The sequence below is a fragment of the Sinohyriopsis cumingii genome, chromosome 14 (assembly GCF_028554795.1).
Source record: "Sinohyriopsis cumingii isolate HCF-2022 chromosome 14, ASM2855479v2, whole genome shotgun sequence".
Lineage (NCBI taxonomy): Eukaryota > Metazoa > Mollusca > Bivalvia > Unionida > Unionidae > Sinohyriopsis > Sinohyriopsis cumingii.
Window position 1 is genome coordinate 77,346,229 of NC_142974.1, and position 21,056 is coordinate 77,367,284.

The following is a 21,056-nucleotide window of genomic DNA, read 5'->3' on the forward strand; positions in this document are numbered from 1 at the left end:
TTGATGATATTGATGGATTTATTAATAATTTAGTTGTTTACGATGATGTAATGTTGGATAAACAATCAAATCCAGCTAGGATATTTTCCAGAGGTAGACACAAAAACACAGATGTAACTTATGTAACCCAGCGGTATACACAAATTCCTAAAGTGATTAGGGATAACTTTAATATTCTTACTGTCTTTAACGGACGTGATACTCACACGTTACGAAATATTCATCAAACTTGGTGCAGCGGTGATATGGACATAAATAAATATAAAAATTTCTTTAGTCGTGCTAAAATACCCCCACATGGATTTATAACAATAAACTTACACGATCCTCGAACACGGTATCGAATCGGGTTAGATAAAAAATTTAATACATAGCAGAAGGGAGGGCGACGCTCTCAACGCGTCACCGACGATCGCGCATTTTTTCTTAAGTTACATCGAAGAAAAAAAAGCTATCAGCGATAACAAGTAAACCAATTTGTCATCGACGGAGTTGTTTTCTGAATATCGCATTTTTTTAACGATTTTTGCGATTCCCCAGGAAGTCGTATTTTGGAAAATGCAGGTGAACCAATTAGAGGTTGTTCGCCCTCCCTGCTGCTTCCCATTATAATCTGCACTTTCTTTTATCTATTTCCTTTGTGTAATAATAATGTACGTCCTCTTTAATGTGGAGAAGACACGTTCCTTTATTATGAAATACATCATGTGTTACTGTGTCTGAGAAAAGACAACTTCGTTATAAGCTAAAGGTAAAACAATAAGATAGATATCCTAATGTGTTCTTAAATAGTGTCATTTATATCTCAACAACTAAAGAAATTAAATGATAAATGAATTGAAGACTTTGCAATCAGCCGTTCAGTAACGATTAAGGTAGAGTAATACATATTATATAATGCATAACGTATTCAAAACAGTACTTACCAATGGATACTTCATTCGCTGAAAGAACACAATAAGCGTGATAATAGAAATGGTAAAATATACTTCTCGTAGGTAGTTTCAATATATTTTTGTAATGCCAGTTGGTGATCAGAGATCATAGCCTTATCCAATGCATACTTTGTACTGATTTTGTGAAAGTAGATGCAATTTTTCAGATCTTTAGGTTCATAAGGATGCTATTTTCCTTTCTTCCCCGTGAAAACAAAACAAAATTCATGATCGAAACGTTGAATAAACTTCCCGCATTTTCTTTACAATCTCACACTATGTCTTTGAAATGTAAAATATTCCGAGTAACTGTAAATTGTTCTATACTGTATAATGTGTTGGCTGTGACTAATGCCGTTTAACTACCTACCACTACAATTGTTATGATTCTTAATACCAGCATCTTCTTTGGTATAAAATGTATGGTCTCTTGATCCGTACGGTGTTGGTGTGGCATGAACGAAACTTTGATAAGAACGTTTAATATTCGAGTAACCTCTCCGATATCCATCATATATTCATTTGTATCCATGTTATATATCCAGTAATGAGAATATTGAATATCAAGCCATATAAACTTTCTTTGTATGATTATTGTCAAATTCTACATTTTGCTCACTGTCTGCTAGTAAGTTAGAATGAGGTATTGATTTAATTGTAACGATTTATAAACCATTTTGCACAAGCTACATACAATTTCTTTGTATCATTCAGGCAAATGGTACCTCACAATGATTGTAAATTTATTTTTAAGTGTACACGTACTTCCCTGTATAAGCTGTCTTGCGTAATTATGGACAAATGGTCATCTATTGCATCGAGAAGGATTGGCGATAACAATATTTTCAATATGGACATAGTTGATATCATGAATACTCCATACTGATATGACCATCTACTAAGAAGGAATAGCGATAACATTATTTTCAAGACGGCTGCTGTGGTGGCCATGTTATATGTCCGAGCAGCAAAATTTTCATTTAGGAGCAACTAAACTCGCGATGAGTGTGTATGTGTGTGTAACGTTTTATGGCAATTATCCACGTATTGTACGATGATAATTTATATTGCTGACAGATAGAAGGACAATGGATAACATACCAACCCTTAGTCTCTTCTGGTCTACGACAAAGACGTTAGTTTATACCACCCGTAAAAGTGTCTTACTCTAGTAAGTTTTGTCACTCTCACAAATCTATTTTCCTGAGGTATTTATACCAACAGAACGTAACAATAATGAAAGAGTAATCATTGGTTAGTAAACGATACTGCCAGGAAACTGAAATGAAATCAATCCTAATATGCAGGCTTTGAGATTTAAATGTCTGGGAAACACAACATCACAATATACAATGTATAACTCTCACTCTCCTGACAATTATGGCAAAATGCCAATCGTTTCTTCAGTAATGGAGAGGAAACTCTAAATAAAGAATGCGCCTTCTGTTGTGGTTTTCATATTTGTATTAAACATTTACATCTTCATTTCTCTGCAGAAAATCTAAAGTTGTATTATGAACTTATTCATGTATAGTTGGTATCAAACACAATACCCTTTTATTATATGCGAATACAAAGCATTTTTATTACCTGATGTCATTGTAATGCTATTGATAACTCATTATAGAAAAGAAAAGGGGCATGATACCTAAACTGTAACGTTATACTCAGTACTGTGTGTGTGTATGTGTGTGTGTATGTGTGTGTGATTTGGATTTTTAACGTAGCTTTAACACTTTTTCAGTCATATCGCTACGATGTTTGCAGTGTGGCAGTTTATAGTGATGGTATGCACTGGGGCACCCAGTCACGTTATCCTGACACCAGGCCGACCAGTCCTAACACTAACCTCTTAATGCTGAGCGCCAAGAGGGGCATCTGTTAGTACCATTTATGTAAGTCTTTGGTATGACTCGGCCGGGGATCGAACCCACGGCCTCCAGCATTTGAGGCGGACGCTCTTACCACTAGGCCATCGGAGGGGTCCTATACTTAGTAGTAAATGATGGCTTAAATTCGATGAATACATATTTTAATGAATATATGTCTTGATAATCCAATAAAAATACATATCTATCTCTTAATGACTGAGAGGAGATATATTTATACTTACATATGCTTGCATCTGCTTTTCTTCCTGAAATAATTAAACAAATGTGATATTAGAATCGGTGAAACAAACGTCGCTTATTAGGTCTCAAAAAGGGGAAACAAACCCATGCGAAAATACAATTACAACTTATGCCGCTACTTTTGCTGAATATTTCACAAGGGCTGACGTTTAACCTAATCTACTAGTCAACCTTTCCTTGTTGCGACATCAACATTTTAACAACGACGGGACTATGTACTACTGAAGTGACGCATCGCGTATGTTTTGATGAATATGATACGGAAGTGTTGCCTGTATCCAAAAATTGTATTCCGGACACTGAAAGAAAAGTAATAATTCCATTTTCCTTTGTTTAACCGTGAATTGTAAGATCCAACAGATAATGTTAGTCACATTATATATTTTGGAGAAAAAAAATATACACTCAGTAACATCTATCAAATGCTGGTGATATTATGGCCGATCAGTCAAAAATTTTGACATGATTAACAGGGAGACAATGTCATATTATAAAAGGAACATCTTGAAATAAACGCATATTTCGTAAGTCCATAAATACATGTAACTTCTCTTTCCGACGAAAGCGATAAATGCGGGATATTGGAAAAATATCAACCAGAGAAGATTTTGAAAATAATCCTGCCTTGTTAAATGATAACAGATATGCAATACATATGACGAATAATTAATTCTCATAAATATATGCGTCTTAGAAATCATACATTAACTTTATGCAATGCAAAATATTTACCTATTTACTGAAAACACATATAATTATACTTACTCTTTCTTTCTTCTCTCTTTCGTCCTTAAAGAATACAATAAACCAGTTATTAGACAGGGTGAAATATTTTCCGCGTATTTGCTATCAAACGTGAGAGTAGACAAGTATGAAGATATTTGCAAATATAAATACAGCTTAAGTCAAAGTGAGCAGGTAATTATTCCTGAAAAATATAAAAAACTGATATTAGACAAGGTTCTATAAATTCGACTTATTTGCTCTCAAGAGGGAGGAGATACGCATGCACGTATTCACCAATGGAAAACTGTATGTCACACACTGTAAGTCATTACATAAAATAAGGTAATCCAAACCAGTTGTCGTTAGAGCTGATTTATTTTAAGGCATGTTTCGCATATAAATCTATGAATTGTAACTTTTCTGTCATTTCGTTACCCTGAATAAATATAAATTAAAAAGCTGTACAGTTTTTAACCATTTAGTACTTTAAAGTATTTGGGCAAAACGTACAGAGCGAAGCTGATTACAAAACCAGACAGCTCATCATCAAATCGGCATGTTCCTTTTTCAGTTTGTGTCGTATTCTTATTTCACACCTTTCGCCCTCAAACTGTGCATATAATACTATCAAGTCAGTAATCCTTCAATGAACATTTGGACTGAAGGCAGAAAACCTACCATGGATGCGGTATGGCGGGCTCGAGGAATTAAATAGATAGACGAAATTTATTTCAGAATTGTATAACGTTTTCAAGGATGTTGAAATATACTGGCTGTAACCAATGAATGATGCATAATGCCACCCCCACCCCACCCCCCAAAAAACAACAATAAAACAAACAAAGCAAACAAAAGTGTTACATTTTGATGAAATACATGTATAATTAGTGGTATAATTTGTCATTGATGTGTGTCTAATATAGCTAATTCACAATATCTTGATGCAGACGATAACATCAGGTCTTGATCTGACATGACCAGTGTAAGATTTTAAGCATATCCCACTTAACTAACACATGAAGCTTCATAATTCGTTGAAATTCTCTCACCGAAATAAAGGCAAAATATATATTAGTGGTGAATTCATGATGTGTGGCATCAGTTACTTAGACTTCTTTTAAAGACTGAAGCAAACGTGATGTTTCAATAAATCGATCTTGAAGCAGCTAACATTCGACACCAGGTTCACGTGCAGGCTACAAGCACAATAGCAGAATCAAAATCACTAATGCAAACACAATCCACATATCTGATACAATATATTACTCTCATTTGATATACCTTTGTTTCAAATTAAAGTAACGTATTTATTACCGAAGAATTAAGGGATACATAAATATAAGCTGGTGTCGTTCTTTACTTACATCATGATCATTCAATTGAAACATCGAGTTTGCTTCAGTCTTTAAAGAAATTCATATACTCTTGACCTACTTTTTATCCAGTTGGACACAAAAACAAATATGGGTGTTTATATATAAGATTGTAGTTGTCGAACATCGTCAAATATCATTTAGTGAATATTATGGGGATAGTGGTTCAGGACTGGAACGCCATTTTGGTTTAATTTTCGTGTTGCTTTCCAACATTGTGTTGCGTATGCCAAATCGATCATTCTGGTCCATTTCATCCAGTTTTTAAAGCAATTTGTAAAATCTTGTATGTAAACGGTATATCGGCCATGCTAAAGGAAAAAAGGAACCTATTGTTTGCTCATTTCGAATAACCGGTACATATTATGTTGTGCACATTTTCAGCATCTTCTTAATAATTATACCCACAAAAATTCTCTTTTGTGGCAAAGTTAAGAGAGACGAATCTGCCTCGTTGTTTTCAAAATACCTCCATTTATGCAAACAGTACTTTGAGTTTATTAAATACTAATACTGAACAATGTTTCTCCACAGCTTGAAATCCTAGATTTATGACAGTATCTGCACATTCAGCAATATCACCATCATTCAGTATACTAAATCGACAATTATAACAACTATTATATTCATATATTTCTATCTTAATTTAATAATCAAATTAGAAATACATAGATCAAAATCAAAGGCCGTATAATGAAATCGTTTATGTTTCCTATATTAGAATGATAAATTGTGTATAATGCCGATCAACGTAGACATGTACATAAAGACGATTATTATACATTTTGACTTCAATATGCTACTTCTCTACACATTCATAACACTATGAGTGATATATCGAATCAAACGGCTTGTAAAAATAAGTAGAAGACAAAATAATCTGCAAACAGGATTGCTTAAATATGTATATACCAACGTTTGAAGACTTAAAACAGGTTAATATGGGCGAGCACCCATTTCGGAAACCAGATTGAGCTTCATAGATTATCTCCCTTTCCACGGGCCATGTTGTCAGTCATTTTATTCAAGATAGCACCGACGTTCTTTTTTAGCACAAGGATACTTGGAACGCCTTGATAATTGCTGGGATCATTTAATACAGTCATTTTGTTTATTTGACAAATAGTAAATTTTACCAAAATATTGCATCCAGATTGAAATACAGAATTAGACAAATGGGTCAATATTGGAGTAGTTTCTGTCACAGTGTGCTCTAATATCTCGTTGAACATACTCCAAAGTAATTACATGTAGTTTAAAGTTTAACGCGTTGAACTAACGTTTAACCAATATAAATATGGTAATATAGGTTTTCAGCCAAGCGCATGCTCGATCTCACTTAAGTTTTATATTAGCCTATTATTATTCCAATATAATTTAATACAATGCAAACATAAACCTAAGAAACGAATTTAGATAGGTCTGCCTCTTCGTGTTTTCAGTATAATTACCGTCTTAAGAGTTTACAAGCAATATAGTACACGTATGACAGGTAAACTGCAAGCAACGATACGAATACGAACTCCTATGGAATTTTTCAGCTCAACACTCTGTCCTATATTGTATCCAAGTCGGTCACATAGTGTGCAATCAAAATAGTTTTGCAAGGGACATTACCTTTCTAGGGTGGTTACTGGTTGAATAATAAGATGTGTATGTGTTTGTGTCTGTGTCTATATGTTTGTGACTTAAATTTGTAACGTACATTTAACAATTTTTCACTCATAACGCTACGATGACTGCAATGTGGCAGTTCATACTAATGTTCAGCACTGGGACATTATGCCGCAGACATATATCATCATGTACCACCTGAAACCAGGCCGACCTAACTGTAACCACTTAATGCTCAACGCACAGTCATGCAGCTGCTAGTAACATCTGTATTAGTCTTTGGTATGACTCGGACGGGGTTCGAACCCGAGATCTTCCGAGCGGACGCTCTAACCACTTATGCCACCGGAAAGGTCGACAAATACATACATACATACATACATACATACAACCATACATGTGTGTGTTGTGTGTGATTTGGACTTTTAACGTAGCTTTAACAATATTTCAGTCATATCACTACGATGTCTGTATCAGACTTGTAGCATGATGTCCCACCCAGTCACACTATCCTGACACCAGGCCGACCAGTCCTAACACTAACCTCTTAATGCTGAGCGCCAAGCGCGATGCAGCTTTTAGTACCATTTTTGTAAGTCTTTGGTATGACTCGGCCGGGGATCGAACACAGGACCTCCCGCATTGTGTCAGGATAATGTGACTGGATGGGACATCATGATACATGTCTGCAGCATGATGCTCAAGTGCTAGACATAACTATAAACTGCCACATTGCAGACATCGTAGCGATATGACTGAATTTTTTTTAAAGCTAAGTTAAAAATCCAAATCACATCACATCGCATCACGTCATACATTATTTAGGGTATATTTTATTTTATATCTGTTCTGCACGAATTATAATTTATGTTAAAGTATGCGAACAGGAATGATGGCATATGGATCATTATAAAAAGTTTATATTTGACGCACCTTTACATATTTAGAACGAAAACGTGTGTTATGTGTGTGCGCAATGAAGGATGTAAATGTACACGTTTTGTTGCTTGCGATTTATTTACAGTTCATTCATCTAATATATAATCCAACACGGAGAGACACTTCTCTCCATTCGTGCGCTACCTATGTAACAACGAAAGCTAATGTTTGAAGATACAACTTTCGAAGCCTCCTACGACCTGTCGTAAATGGCCGAGTGCAGTTCCGATCGAGACATGGTTATTCATAAATGTACTAGGCTAGTACCCTGACTGTCCACTAATGTTATTACAATGGTCAGGTGGCTCCTATAAAAACATTATTGTCATGTGACATAACAAAATGGCGGATCATGGAGACCAGGTAGCGTGATTTTCTACTGGATATGACAAATGAGGATCATTTGTCCTGTACTTGGCACAGGTTGGCAGTTTTGACATATAATAGTTTATATGACCTGCATAAAACTTTGCAGCTATAATGAAGGAATGCACCTGGCCACAGGTTGAAAAGCTTGACGTGTATAGTTTTATATTGCTTGCATATAACTTTGCAGTTATGATGAAGGGATGCACCTTGGCACAGGTTGAAAATCTTGACGTGTATAAATGGTACCACTTGCATGTAAGTTTGCTGTTATAATGAAGGAGAAAATGAAGCATTTTCATTTCACGATAGTTCTTACTTTGGACCTGTACTTTTGGGTCTTGTCCTCTGAAGGAATTGGGAGAGGATTAATGACCATGAAGTAAAAAACACATGTATGTTATACCTCATGCCACAAAAGTTACCCAGGAATAATGTATTAATGCATATTTGCAGGGAAGGGATCTTTGAGCAAGATTTCTTACACAAACCATATAAAAAATGTTAGTTTTCACCTACTGGGAAGAGCCCAGAACAAGAATCCAAATACAGTGTTATGGAAATGGGTATTTTTTTACATACATTAAGATAAATATTTGAAGTAATGTGTAGAATCTCTCAAACTGACAGAAAAAGGCCAATAACAGGATTAATTAAGTGTCTCTTTCATTGTCATAATTTATAATTTTTGTCAGGAATAAAACTAGAGTCAGTAACAACATGGAGTCTGGAGATCAGTAGGATAATCAGATTGATACATGAAAATATTTGAGTTCTATAGTTACAATTAAATTTAAAATAAGTATGTATGTTCTTAGGGTCTAGTTGTGATAATTCACTATATAATGTTCTTAGTTACACAGATTGCATAAAATGGAATACAGGTTGATGTCACATATCAGTGTCATGTTGCTAAGTATATTTTCAACCAAATATGATTTGTATATGTACTTATCTACGAACACTTCCAGGAGATTCTGCTTTATTTTCTTTTAAAACATGAAAACAATGAGTAAGATACAGAGCCTATTTCACTTGAAAATATGTACAATCTTCCTCCACCAAACTAGCATTATCTGCTTGAAAAAATCTGGGCAGAAATAACATAATTCTCACTTGCAGATCATGATAGGAAATGTGACCCTTTCCCCCAATATGTATGTATGTATGTATGTATGTATGTATGTATGTATTCATGTATGTGTGTGTATGTATTATTTTTTCTAAATCTTGTTTGTTCTAGTGAGACCTGCCATAATTGAAGAAATTAGGGGTTGGAGGGGTTGTTCAAAAGTCTAAAATATTTTGTAAACTGTTGCATATTCAAGTCTGAAATTTGGTTTATGCCTTCACCAAAGCTGGCTATTTAATATAACTTATGGGATTTCACATTGGTCACTTGGTCATATTTCAGGGTATTGAAGGTGGGAAGGGCTACCCCTGTGTAACAGCAGTTCGGGACATGATGGGACATTTATAGGAATACATTGTGTACCTCAGATCATGCTGCCAGGAATGTCAGTTGGGCTGATGATTAAAAATTCCCACAATATATATATATATATATATATATATAAGGCAAAATATTTAAATGACATAATTTAAAATCACCCTCTTGGTGTAACCCCAGGGTACCAATTTTGAGACTTATCACATTTCCAGCTATTAACTATGTTTTAAAAATAGCAACAGCACAGGGGGAATTGTTTTGTTTGTTGTTGTTTGTTTATGGCAACATATTATTGTTATTATTATTATTATTGTTATTATTTACACAACATAATAATAATGATAATAATAATTAGTATTTTATTATTATTTTTTCATTTACACCAAGTTATTATTATATTATTAGTATTGTTTTTTACACCAACATATTATTATTATTGTTGTTATTATTATTATAATTAGTAGTAGTAGTAGTAGTAGTAGTTTTTCAGTTTCCAGATCAATGTAGGATTTATATATTTATTTTTTATACCAATATATAATAATAATAGTAATAATTTTATTATTATTATTATTATTGTTTTATTTACATCAAAATATTATTATTATATTATTATTATTGTTGTTTTTATTCTTTTTATTGTTATTATTATTATTATTATAATTTCAGTTTCCAGACCAAAGAAGATTTTTATACGTTTGACATATTTTGAAAAATTGGCAATGAATGACTGTGTACAAATAAAGCATGGAGTACCTATGATTGCAGTTAAAAAGAGGAAAAATTCAGGTGACTCGACATTTTTGTTGTCATTCACATTCCCACAGCAACTATTTTCTCCATTCTCCCAATGGTGACTCTGGCATCATATTCTGACTTTTTTTTTTGTAAGTTTCCCCAGCACCATGGCTTAATACAGTGTATAATTAGTATATATATGTATGCTAAATATGATAGCTCTTTTAAACTTGGTTTAAAAATCTGACCCAGTTTTGTATGGTTAGGTGGATATGCAGACAAATAGACAATAGACATATTGATTGGCAGGGGTGGATGGTGGGGTTATTCTTGACATGTATTTATGGTTGTTAGTACCTTGATTGTAGTAGCATCATGGTCACTAGACAGGGTAAGGATTTGTTTTCCTCCTTAGCTATCCAACCCCATTAGATTTTTAAATGAATCATTATTTTTATATTGGTAGTGGATGTATGATCAAGGTCAGGTTCACTAGACAAGGGGTCATGCACTTTCAGCTGCTAAATATTTGAAACATGCATAGTTAAATAAAAGCAAAACTTGATGCATTCATGTCACTGGAATAAGTCTCTAGTTTAATGTGCTGTGTTGGAGATTCTTGGGTTTCAAGTACATGTATTTTTTCCAGATACCATAAATTTATACAATAATACTTAATAATAATGATAGTTGTTTGCTGTCTGTGGAGCCTTAAATAGAATTCAACCATCACTGACTGTAGACCATTCATGCCAGTGGTATTACAGATACTTAATCTCATAAAATTCCATATTGGGGACTTTTTTCTAACAATATAGAGTATAGTGTTGGCTTAAAAATGTGCATATTTATGTTTTAATAGTGTCCATTGACTTTATAATTAGTAAAAGCATTTACATGTTTTCACATTAATGACTCATTTTGTTCAATACTGTATTACTATTAGGACACAAACAAACATTACTGCAACAGTTATCAACACCATATAGTGAGTACAGCACCATATTGTGAGTACAACACCATATTGTGAATACAACACTGTATAGTAAGTACAACACCATATAGTGAGTACAACACCATATAGAGACTACAATACCATATAGTGAGTACAACACCATATAGTGAGTACAAAACTGTATAGTAAGTACAACACCATATAGTGAGTGCAATACCATATTGTGAGTACAACACTGTATAGTGAGTACAAAACTGTATAGTAAGTACAACACCATATAGTGAGTACAACACCATATAGAGACTACAATACCATATTGTGAGTACAACACCATATAGTGAGTACAAAACTGTATAGTAAGTACAACACCATATAGTGAGTGCAATACCATATTGTGAGTACAACACTATAGTAAGTACAACACCATATAGTGAGTACAACACCATATAGTGACTACAATACCATATAGTGAGTACAACACCATATAGTGAGTACAAAACTGTATAGTAAGTACAACACCATATAGTGAGTGCAATACCATATTGTGAGTACAACACTGTATAGTGAGTACAACACCATATACGAAGTACGTAAGTTAGGTTGTATTCTACAGTAGTCATTTATTGAATATACCAGTACATATTTTTCAGGTGCAACATACAAACTCCGGTATGCAAGAGTAAAAGAGCTGTTTGGATTTATAACAAGCAAGGACAATGTCGCAATTAGTGACAAGGAGACTGTGATGGCATTATATGTGGAATATCCACACAGACAGATCCAATATTGCCTATTCTACTAACAAGGAGACTATGAAGGCATTATCTGTGGAATATCCACACAGAAAAATCCAATATTGTTTATTCTGGTGACAAGGAGACCATGAAGGCATTATCTGTGGAATATCCACACAGAAAAATCCAATATTGTTTATTCTGGTGACAAGGAGACCATGAAGGCATTATCTGTGGAATATCCACACAGACATATCCAGTACTGCCTATTCTAGTGACAATGAAAAATTGAAGGCATTATGTGTGGAATATCCACACAGACATATCCATTATTGCCTATTCTAGTGACAACGAGACTGAAGGATTATCTGTGGAATATCCACACAGAACCACTATTGCCTATTCTAGTGACACAGTGACTGTGAAGGCATTATCTGTTATATATCCACACAGACAGATCCATTATTATGAATTCTAGTGATAAGGAGACTGTGAAGGCATTATCTGTGTAACATCCACCCATACAGATCCGGTATTGCATATTCTAATGACAAGGAGATGTGAAGGCATTATCAGTGTAATATCCACCCATACAGATACAGTACTGCATATTCTAATGACAAGGAGATGTGAAGGCATTATCAGTGTAATATCCACCCATACAGATACAGTACTGCAATATTCTAATGACAAGGAGATGTGAAGGCATTATCAGACAGCTTTTTCCACTGAGGTTAGTGGGGCTAGGATATTTAGAGGGGGAAAATGGCAACCATTGTTTACAGACTGCCAACACTCCCCCCCCCCGAGTGTAACACATTCGTATCTCATAGTCTATAAGTATTATGCATAAAGGACATGTGGTACTTTTTATAAGGAAGAATTGTGAACCAGTCTTAAAATGGGTGAATTAACATAAAGTAGAGCATATACGAGTTTGGTGGTCCATAATTGGTTAATAATGAAAAGTAAAATTTTAGCAAAAATATTTTTGAGAGCTTATCCTATCTGTAATTTTAAAAAGATATAGACACAGTTATATTGATGAAAGTTTAGTATTTTTACAGATCTGACTTAGGAGCACTCAGTAATGAAAGTAACAACTGAATCATTTGGTGCAGAATGGATAACGTGTTTTATGCACATGTAGACAAAAAGATGCAGTGGCTCATATGATCTCCACATAGAAGCTTGCACCAAGGATAGTTGTACATGGATAAATATCAGTCTGATCAGCAGCACCCAGAAATGTTAAGTTATTAAATTTTGAATATCATGGTGTTTCCATATGAGCGCTGAATTAGTACAGTGAATCCGAAAGGAAACTCACTTGTTATTGAGTACAATTTCATGGCTTCCATGACTAGTGTTATAGTATGTTTAGGTGGGGGTGTTTGTGTGTTTATTTAACTTTTTCCCTTTTATTTATCATGCAGCAGAAATCTAAAAGAAGACTCTGCTTTGGAAAAGAAAGAATCATGGAGTTCTGGAAAAATGGCAACAGTATGGAAGGTGCTTGAGATCAGCTGCATGAGTTCAGACGAGGAAGGGGCAGATGGTGGGCTTTATTCATGGGAATCCTAAGTGAAGAAGATATTGGACCAAACATATTCTGATATGTTCAACAAGATGCAAGAGGCTTCTGTTAAAAAGAACCAGGAGCATCAAACAGGCCAAATAAGCTCCTGAAGTCCCAAAAGAATGAAGTAGATAATAGCCAAAAGCATTCAGGGGGATGATGAAGACAGTGTCAAACAGAGGCCTCCTGAACATTGGTGGGGGGGGGGGGGGATTTTCCCTCACAGAATCATGCTGTATATTAAACAGTGCATGAAGAAAATGAAATGAGCTTGAACTTGATGCATCCATGATAACTCCTTGTGTATTTTCATCTATGTGACTAATGTTTAGCTCACACATGTTTTGCTTGCTTGCTTTTGGATTTGCTTACAATAATTATTTTTATGATTGTTGCACCTTGTTTAAGCATTATATATATCTCTGACCCAATTTAACAATCATGACGTGGGTATTTTTTTCACTTCAGGGTGCATGGATTTTGTTTTCACTTTAGGGTTTATGGGTATTTTTTCACTTTAGGGTTTATGGGAAATTTTTTCACTTTAGGGTGCACTGACAGTTTGTGATATGAAACTGACCCCTGGACTTGTTGCTCACAGTAGGTGATGCATCATAATTTGTTTCTCTCTCTCTCTCTTTCTCTTGATCCTCTGAAGCCTGTTAGCATGAGTAATGAATGACAAAGTGGTAACGTTTTTTCTTCATATATTTTAACAATTTTTACTTTTTTAAAACTTAATTTCATTAATGAAACCCTTGTTAAAATGATCATACATAAAAACACTAAATGCTGAATAAAAATTAAACATCTTAGACATTAATGTACATAAGATGATCATCTATTCATGCCATTATGTTGAACTGTTTAGTTTTTGGGAAGTCATTTAGCTAAAGTTGTGGGATGGGTGCATTCCTGTTGTATATAACACAGATAGTTTGATTTCTGTGAATAAAGGGTGTTCTATATTAATTGTGTTATCTCTCTCTATATATTAATACTCATTTCCATCCATCCAACACATTGTCATTAATGCAACTATTCCCAGAGGTTTTCATAGATTGCCCTGAAAATTGGTAACTATTATGATCATGATTGGAAGACAACCATGTCAACAAATCACTCTACTCCTCATTGTTTTTGGAGGTCCTGTTCCTTTTGTGCTACTGCTGAAAATAGTGCCAGACAACATTTCATTGTGAATGCAAGTTATCTTGCTATTTTATTGACTGCAGTTAAACATAGTCTATATTATATAGTCATCATTCATAAATGCACATATTGACAAATCTCTGTGCTTCCTTAATGTATGGAAGAGTTATTGCCCTTGTTTACTTATGGCTTGATGCAGTGTATGTCACAATTTTTAATGCAGCTATTATTGAACTTTTTATTGGACTGTTGCAAAACTATGTATGTACAGAGCAGCAGGGGGGGCGAATCCAACATTTTGTCCAAACGTCATTTGGTTTAATTGTTACTTTCTGCACTCAGCGGATCCGGTGTCGTCAGCGCCTGGTAAAAAAAAAACGACGTCGTCGTCGTTGTCATCGTCGAGGGGCCAAATCGACAATTGTCCGGAACGTCATTTGGTTTAATTAATACCTTCTGCGCGCCGATCCCAGCGTCGTCAGCGTCCGGTAAACACATCGACGACCGCGTCGATGTCATCGCCCCCCCCCCCTGCTGCTATGATCTTACAAACAGAGTGATCACTAACTCCTCCTCTTGTAAATCAATTAGGTTATTTGACTGATCTGTAATTCTAAAATTAATTCTCGTTAAAAACCGATTATGGCATCTCATATAGACCGGATTAATCGGACTCTCAACGATCAAAAATCCCGGAGGGGCTGTTGGTGAAAACGAATAAAGGATATACCCCTGTTGAGCTTGATTTGATTGCTTGGTATCCACCTGGTAACTCCCTTCGATAACATCACACACCAGATTGATTGCTATCACCGATGCAATATTTACGTTGTGTGGAGCAATATGCCTACCACCATCTCCGTTATCGTATCTGAGGATAGTTGATGGGGGGGGCGTCCGCGGGTGGATTCTTAGGCCATCCTAGTATGGTTCTTATTGAACTGTTATAAATATCAACCATATACCCCGGTGTGCTTATTTCAATCGTCGACGATAACGTCGGTTCATGAACCGTAATAGCGATTTTTGATTCTTTTCCTGTGATCGATTTTATCCTGCGTTGAAATTCCTTATTGATTTGTTCTATTTGGTATGACCCGGTTGGTATTGTAACCTCATTCCAGTCTGGGGTCCCATCGGGCTTATTTGTCCATGCAAAAACCAGCGAGTTATTAGGTTGTTGTCCGTTAAATGCGTCCGCTCGGATATTAGGCCAACTGTGATATACTCGCAATTTTGCCAGCGCTATTTCCTTCACTGGAACCGGCGACGGGAAGTTCACACTGAATTCTGGCTTCGTTGACGTTATCGATATCATATTTGTTTGTACCGGAGTGGTGTTCTCCGCGATCCGCTGAAGTAATTGAGACCCTTCGGGGTTCAGCGACATTATTATTATTCGTTGTCTTTAGTGTCTAATTTTAACAACCAGGTGGTTCCGGCTTCCAGTTAAAAATCCTCGATTTTTGACATCGCGGAGCTATACAACTGGACCATCGTGGAGAATTCAACATCGGATATGAACAAATTATCAATCGATAACGAGATCAACCCGGATAATTTCGAGTACGCGTCGGATACTATTTGATGTTTTACTGTATACTCGTCGAGTTTTTCTGAAAACACGATGATATCTTTTTAGTGATTGCGTTGGCGACTCCAGCAATTGTTGTCATCGCGGAGATAGCGATTGGAACAGCGATCGGGGCTATTGTGGTTACCGTGGATAAAATAACACCGGTACCGGCTACTATACCCGACACCGAGTACACGACCGCGTCGATGGTGGTTATTTTTCTGCGGTATTTTTTTATTTTTGCGCGGTATTGTTCGGAAAGCGTTTTCAAATTCGCGGAGAATTCTTTTGCGGTATCGAATCGATATTGATGTGACGTCGGTGATACCTCTGATTCAATTACCCTGGTGGTCATTTTTATTTTAAAAGAGCTAGTGTTTTCAATTACTTACTTAGATCAACTGCAAATTCTGCATACCATGTGATGTTTGTCCTAAATAGACTGCTATCAACGGCCTTAATTATAAACCGTTCAATTGTATCCTTGTCAATGATTGTTGATATTGTATTGTTAAACCCGGATGAACTCGACGATGATATACTGAACTGCATCGCCGAAATCAATGTCAATCGATAAATGCCCTTAACAGTTGCGGTAATATTTACTGTATTCTGTGTAGGAGTCCAATCGAATGATCCATGCCGAATTGTGTATACTGTGTTGATGGTGTTCTCATGAGGGATTTTTATTTTTTCGAATTGCTCTGCTACTCTCGGTAGTCCGTCTTTAATCGTTTCAACATCAGTTTTGATTATTTCTATTTCCCGCCGACTCGCGTCTATATTATTCTTGTTCGCTGCAACCCTAGTAATGAGTATATCTATTTCCTGTATATGCGCGTCCACATCTTTTTTGTTCGCTGCAACCTTAGTAATGAGTGTATTTATTTCCCCTCTATACGCGTCTATACTTTTTTTGTTCGCTGCAACATCAGTTTTGATCGTTCCTATTTCCCCTGTATGCGCGTCTATATTCCTTTTGTTCGCTGCAACATCAGTTTTGACTGTTTCTATTTCCCCTGTATGCGCGTCTATATTCCTTTTGTTCGCTGCAACATCAGTTTTGATTGTTTCTATTTCCCCTGTATGCGCGTCTATACTTTTTTTGTTCGCTGCAACATCAGTTTTGACTGTTTCTATTCTCCATCCATGCGCGTCTATATTATTCTTGTTCGCTACAATATCAGTTTTGATCGTTCCTATTCTCTGTTCATGCACGTCTATACTTTTTTTGTTCGCTACAATATCAGTTTTGATCGTTCCTATTTCCCCTGTATGCGCGTCTATATTTCTTTTGTTCGCTGCAACATCAGTTTTGACTGTTTCTATTTCCCCTGTATGCGCGTCTATATTCCTTTTGTTCGCTGCAACATCAGTTTTGATTGTTTTTATTTCCCCTTCATACGCGTCTATACTTTTTTTGTTCGCTGCAACATCAGTTTTGATCGTTCCTATTTCCCCTGTATTCGCGTCTGTATTTCTTTTGTTCGTTGCAACATCAGTTTTGATCGTTCCTATTTCCCCTGTATTCGCGTCTGTATTTCTTTTGTTCGTTGCAACATCAGTTTTGATTGTTCTTATTTCCCTTCTATACGCGTCTATATTCCCTTTGTTCGCTGCAACATCAGTTTTGATCGTTCCTGTTTCCCCTGTATGCGCGTCTATATTTCTCTTGTTCTCTGCAACATCAGTTTTGATTGTTTTTATTTCCTGTCCATTCGCGTCTATATTCCCTTTGTTCGCTGCAACATCAGTTTTGATTGTTTTTATTTCCTGTCCATACGCAGTGATATCATTTATAGTTGTTGTAATCTCATCCGGTTTGGTATTTTTTTTACCAAAGAATTTATCAAAGTTGTCATCGATCCTGTTAACATTTTTCCGTAACGAGGTAAATTGGCCCGACAGCGTTGTAAAACCGTCTCGGATTAATGTTATCGTCGATATATGTTCACCCGGTTTGAGTCGTCCGTCGCCGGTATACAACGCGATAGCGTCCTCGGCGGCATCACGCTCTCGTATTAAAACGTCATCCAGCGACACATTACTGGATTTCAATTTACCCTGGCGGTCTTGAAATACAACTATTTCGCCTGGGTCAACACTTGTTAAATTCAGCATATCAGCGATTTCATCCTCAATTAGTTTTTTTATGTCATCGGTGGCGGGCGTTTCCGTCGGCTTTTTCAGCGCCGAAACCGGTCGTCCCCAAATATCAATCATCGTTATTGTAAAAAAAAACGGCGTTTCTAATTAACCCGCCGGGCCTCTACGACCCCAATAGTGTATTCGTTTACAACCACATGAGGTGGTTTCCGCGATGATGAAATCGCCGCGAGTACGTTCAATACCTCACGGCCGCATATCGGCGGGTCGCTTAATCGCTGTGTTGGCAGAGTGGAATAAAAAACCCGGGCTGAACACGTACGGATATACCGCATGAACTCGTTCGGCGGGGCTAACCCGTATAAATCAAAATAGACGATCGCACGCGGATCAATCGCGTACGCAACCCAATGAGTCCCCGCTCCGGAGGACCCATCGAGGTTAATTATGCCTGTTTCAATATTCCTTGGTGCCGCCGGTAATTGATCCCTCATAAAAACACCCCTGAAGTTTTTTATCGCTAGCGCGTTCGCGGCGTCTATTAAATCAAAATTAGACATAGGAGTCATTGACCCCGGGTCAATAAACGGTTCCCGGTAGTCTTAGACCCTTTCCGGCCACGGATCGTGTTTTTTTATAGCCTTTCCCGGTTGCCTTCTTCAGTGCCATCCCCGCCGCGGTACCAACGGCCCCTAACGCAGCCGCCTTAGCCACTGCTGGGGCCGGCGCGGCAATCAACGCTGGAATCGCAGCTAACAGCGGAAATATCCCACCGGTCTTTTCCATGTTTTTAATCGCTGCGGCTGAAAAATCTATTTGAACGCCCTTTTTATTCTTCATCGCATTATTGAAATGTTTTATTTGACGCGCCGTCAACGATATCTTATGATTACCACCCGCCATCTGCGACGGCTTCAGCGTTATTGTGGTCCCGCATTGCTTAGCCGACTTTGATCGTAATTTCTTGACTTGACCATCAGTCAACTCTACACTGACGACACTATACGACATTTTATTGTAAACGTGTTTGTGCTTTCAATTACATGTTTTCCACTGGCGCATCAACGATTCTCATTCGTCCACCAACACCTTCCAACAGCATTGATTTATCGCTGAGAATGACAGCAACCGCTCTGTAATTAACACCACCCGGGGCTATACGAGCTCGGAAGTGTATATCAACGACGGATTGTCTCGTTAAATCAAGATGTTCCAACGAAAAATAATAAATCGGATACAGCTTTTTAAAATCAAGTTGCGATATTTGCAAACCAGTGTCGACGTTTTGATCACGGCCCATATATGACAGCAATCGATGATACACACGTGCGATATGGTTGTCGCCGTAATTAAGCTGTATATCCTCGGATGGTTCCTGTTGTCCGTTTATTCTCAGCGAAACATCCCTGACTCCTAATTGATCAAATATCATATGGCTGCGTTCTTGATTACCCAATCGTTCCCTATTCTGTAGCGCTATGAATATATGACGCGGGGCTGAAACACCCTGTTTTGACGCCAAGTGCCATGTAAACGTATCGGCGACGTTATCCTCTTTAGCATCAGTTGTTACCGCTAGCCAACTCAACAACGATTTCCCTCCCTGTTCCATAAATGCTAACAATCGTGCTTCCGTGGTAACTGATGGAGTCAGCACCGGCATCCACAATGCCATTTTAGTTAAAATGACTTTACCGGCAGCGACGCCAGCAGCACGCCATATTGCATTGTTATCATCGCCCCTTCGCGTCAGCGCGATTGTATGCTTAGCCCCATAGATGACTTTTCTAACATTTCTGCAGAATCCAAATATGTGATGGAGTGGAATCGCGAATGAAAACTGTCGGCGTGGTCTTTTTAGCATCAATATTCGTGCTGCGAATCCCATATTGTAATCATTGTTAAGACTTTTTATAACAGTGAAATTAGCGCCTGGTCTTGCTCTGCGGTCTGGGTTATTTGCTTCAGCCTGTGGGTCAGTTGCGGTATCTCTTTCCACCAGCACGTTGATGTACTGAAAATGATCAGCGTTATCGGTGGTGTCCTTTGCAAACATCATAGATGGGCCCGCCAATCTTGTATAATCATCCGAGTATCTCGCTAACCCAATTATCGTTGTTGCAACATCAACCTCGCGTTCTATTGATTCAATTTCTCGCCCGTCAATAAGATATCTGGCACTCTCAAATAACGCCATGATACCGTTGTTAACGAAGCCAACTCGAACACGATCGTCATCTGCGTATGGTGCATTATCGGCGGCATTTGTCACGAGTTCTCCCTCAATTTCGATAAACGCTTCACACGGCAGAAAATATTTACTGGTATCTTGGACCTGAAGTTCAATTCGCGATCGTAGGTCAGGTTGCGCTGCATAATAAGAATAATATTGATAATCACGGACAGAATCATCCCTGCGCACTGGGGCATCTATATCAAACGCGGGATCAGCGGTTCGCGCAAACATTTTATTATTTATCATGTTGATGTTTTCAATTGCGATTTTTTCGTCGTAAATTCTTTGAATTCTGTTTAAGACCACCCCCCCGCTATTGCGTTTATGGGCGCGTTGGTGGACGACTGAGCCGCCAACGACTCTAGTTTTTCTTCCACGGCGTTATTTATTACTTTACTGACATTTGCAGGCATCACCGTCGTTGATGGCATCACCGGTGGTTTTT

At 37.0% G+C, this 21,056-nt stretch overlaps 2 protein-coding genes across 3 annotated transcripts in view; one reads left to right on the forward strand and one right to left on the reverse strand.

Moving 5' to 3' along the window:
- Positions 1-21,056, reverse strand: part of LOC149784195 (E3 ubiquitin-protein ligase TRIM33-like) — a 68,327-nt gene continuing 47,271 nt past the window's right edge. Inside the window, exons 4-6 of the mRNA XM_089932268.1 lie at positions 3,833-3,856; positions 3,049-3,072; positions 1-944 (exon numbers count right to left, since the gene is read on the reverse strand). Coding sequence (XP_089788394.1) covers positions 891-944; positions 3,049-3,072; positions 3,833-3,856 — 102 coding nt within the window. The 3' untranslated portion in view covers positions 1-890. The remainder of the gene's footprint in view (positions 945-3,048; positions 3,073-3,832; positions 3,857-21,056) is intronic.
- Positions 7,857-14,509, forward strand: LOC149784196 (uncharacterized). Of its 2 annotated transcripts, none has more exons than XM_089932266.1 (4): positions 7,857-8,142; positions 10,205-10,324; positions 11,879-12,695; positions 13,399-14,509. In XM_089932266.1, exons 1-3 carry the CDS (start codon positions 8,112-8,114, stop codon positions 12,028-12,030), a joined length of 303 nt encoding a protein of 100 aa, XP_089788392.1. In that variant the 5' UTR covers positions 7,857-8,111; the 3' UTR covers positions 12,031-12,695; positions 13,399-14,509. The 2 variants fall into 2 exon arrangements, with proteins under 2 accessions (XP_089788392.1, XP_089788393.1); XM_089932267.1 differs by having other exon boundaries at positions 13,402-14,509.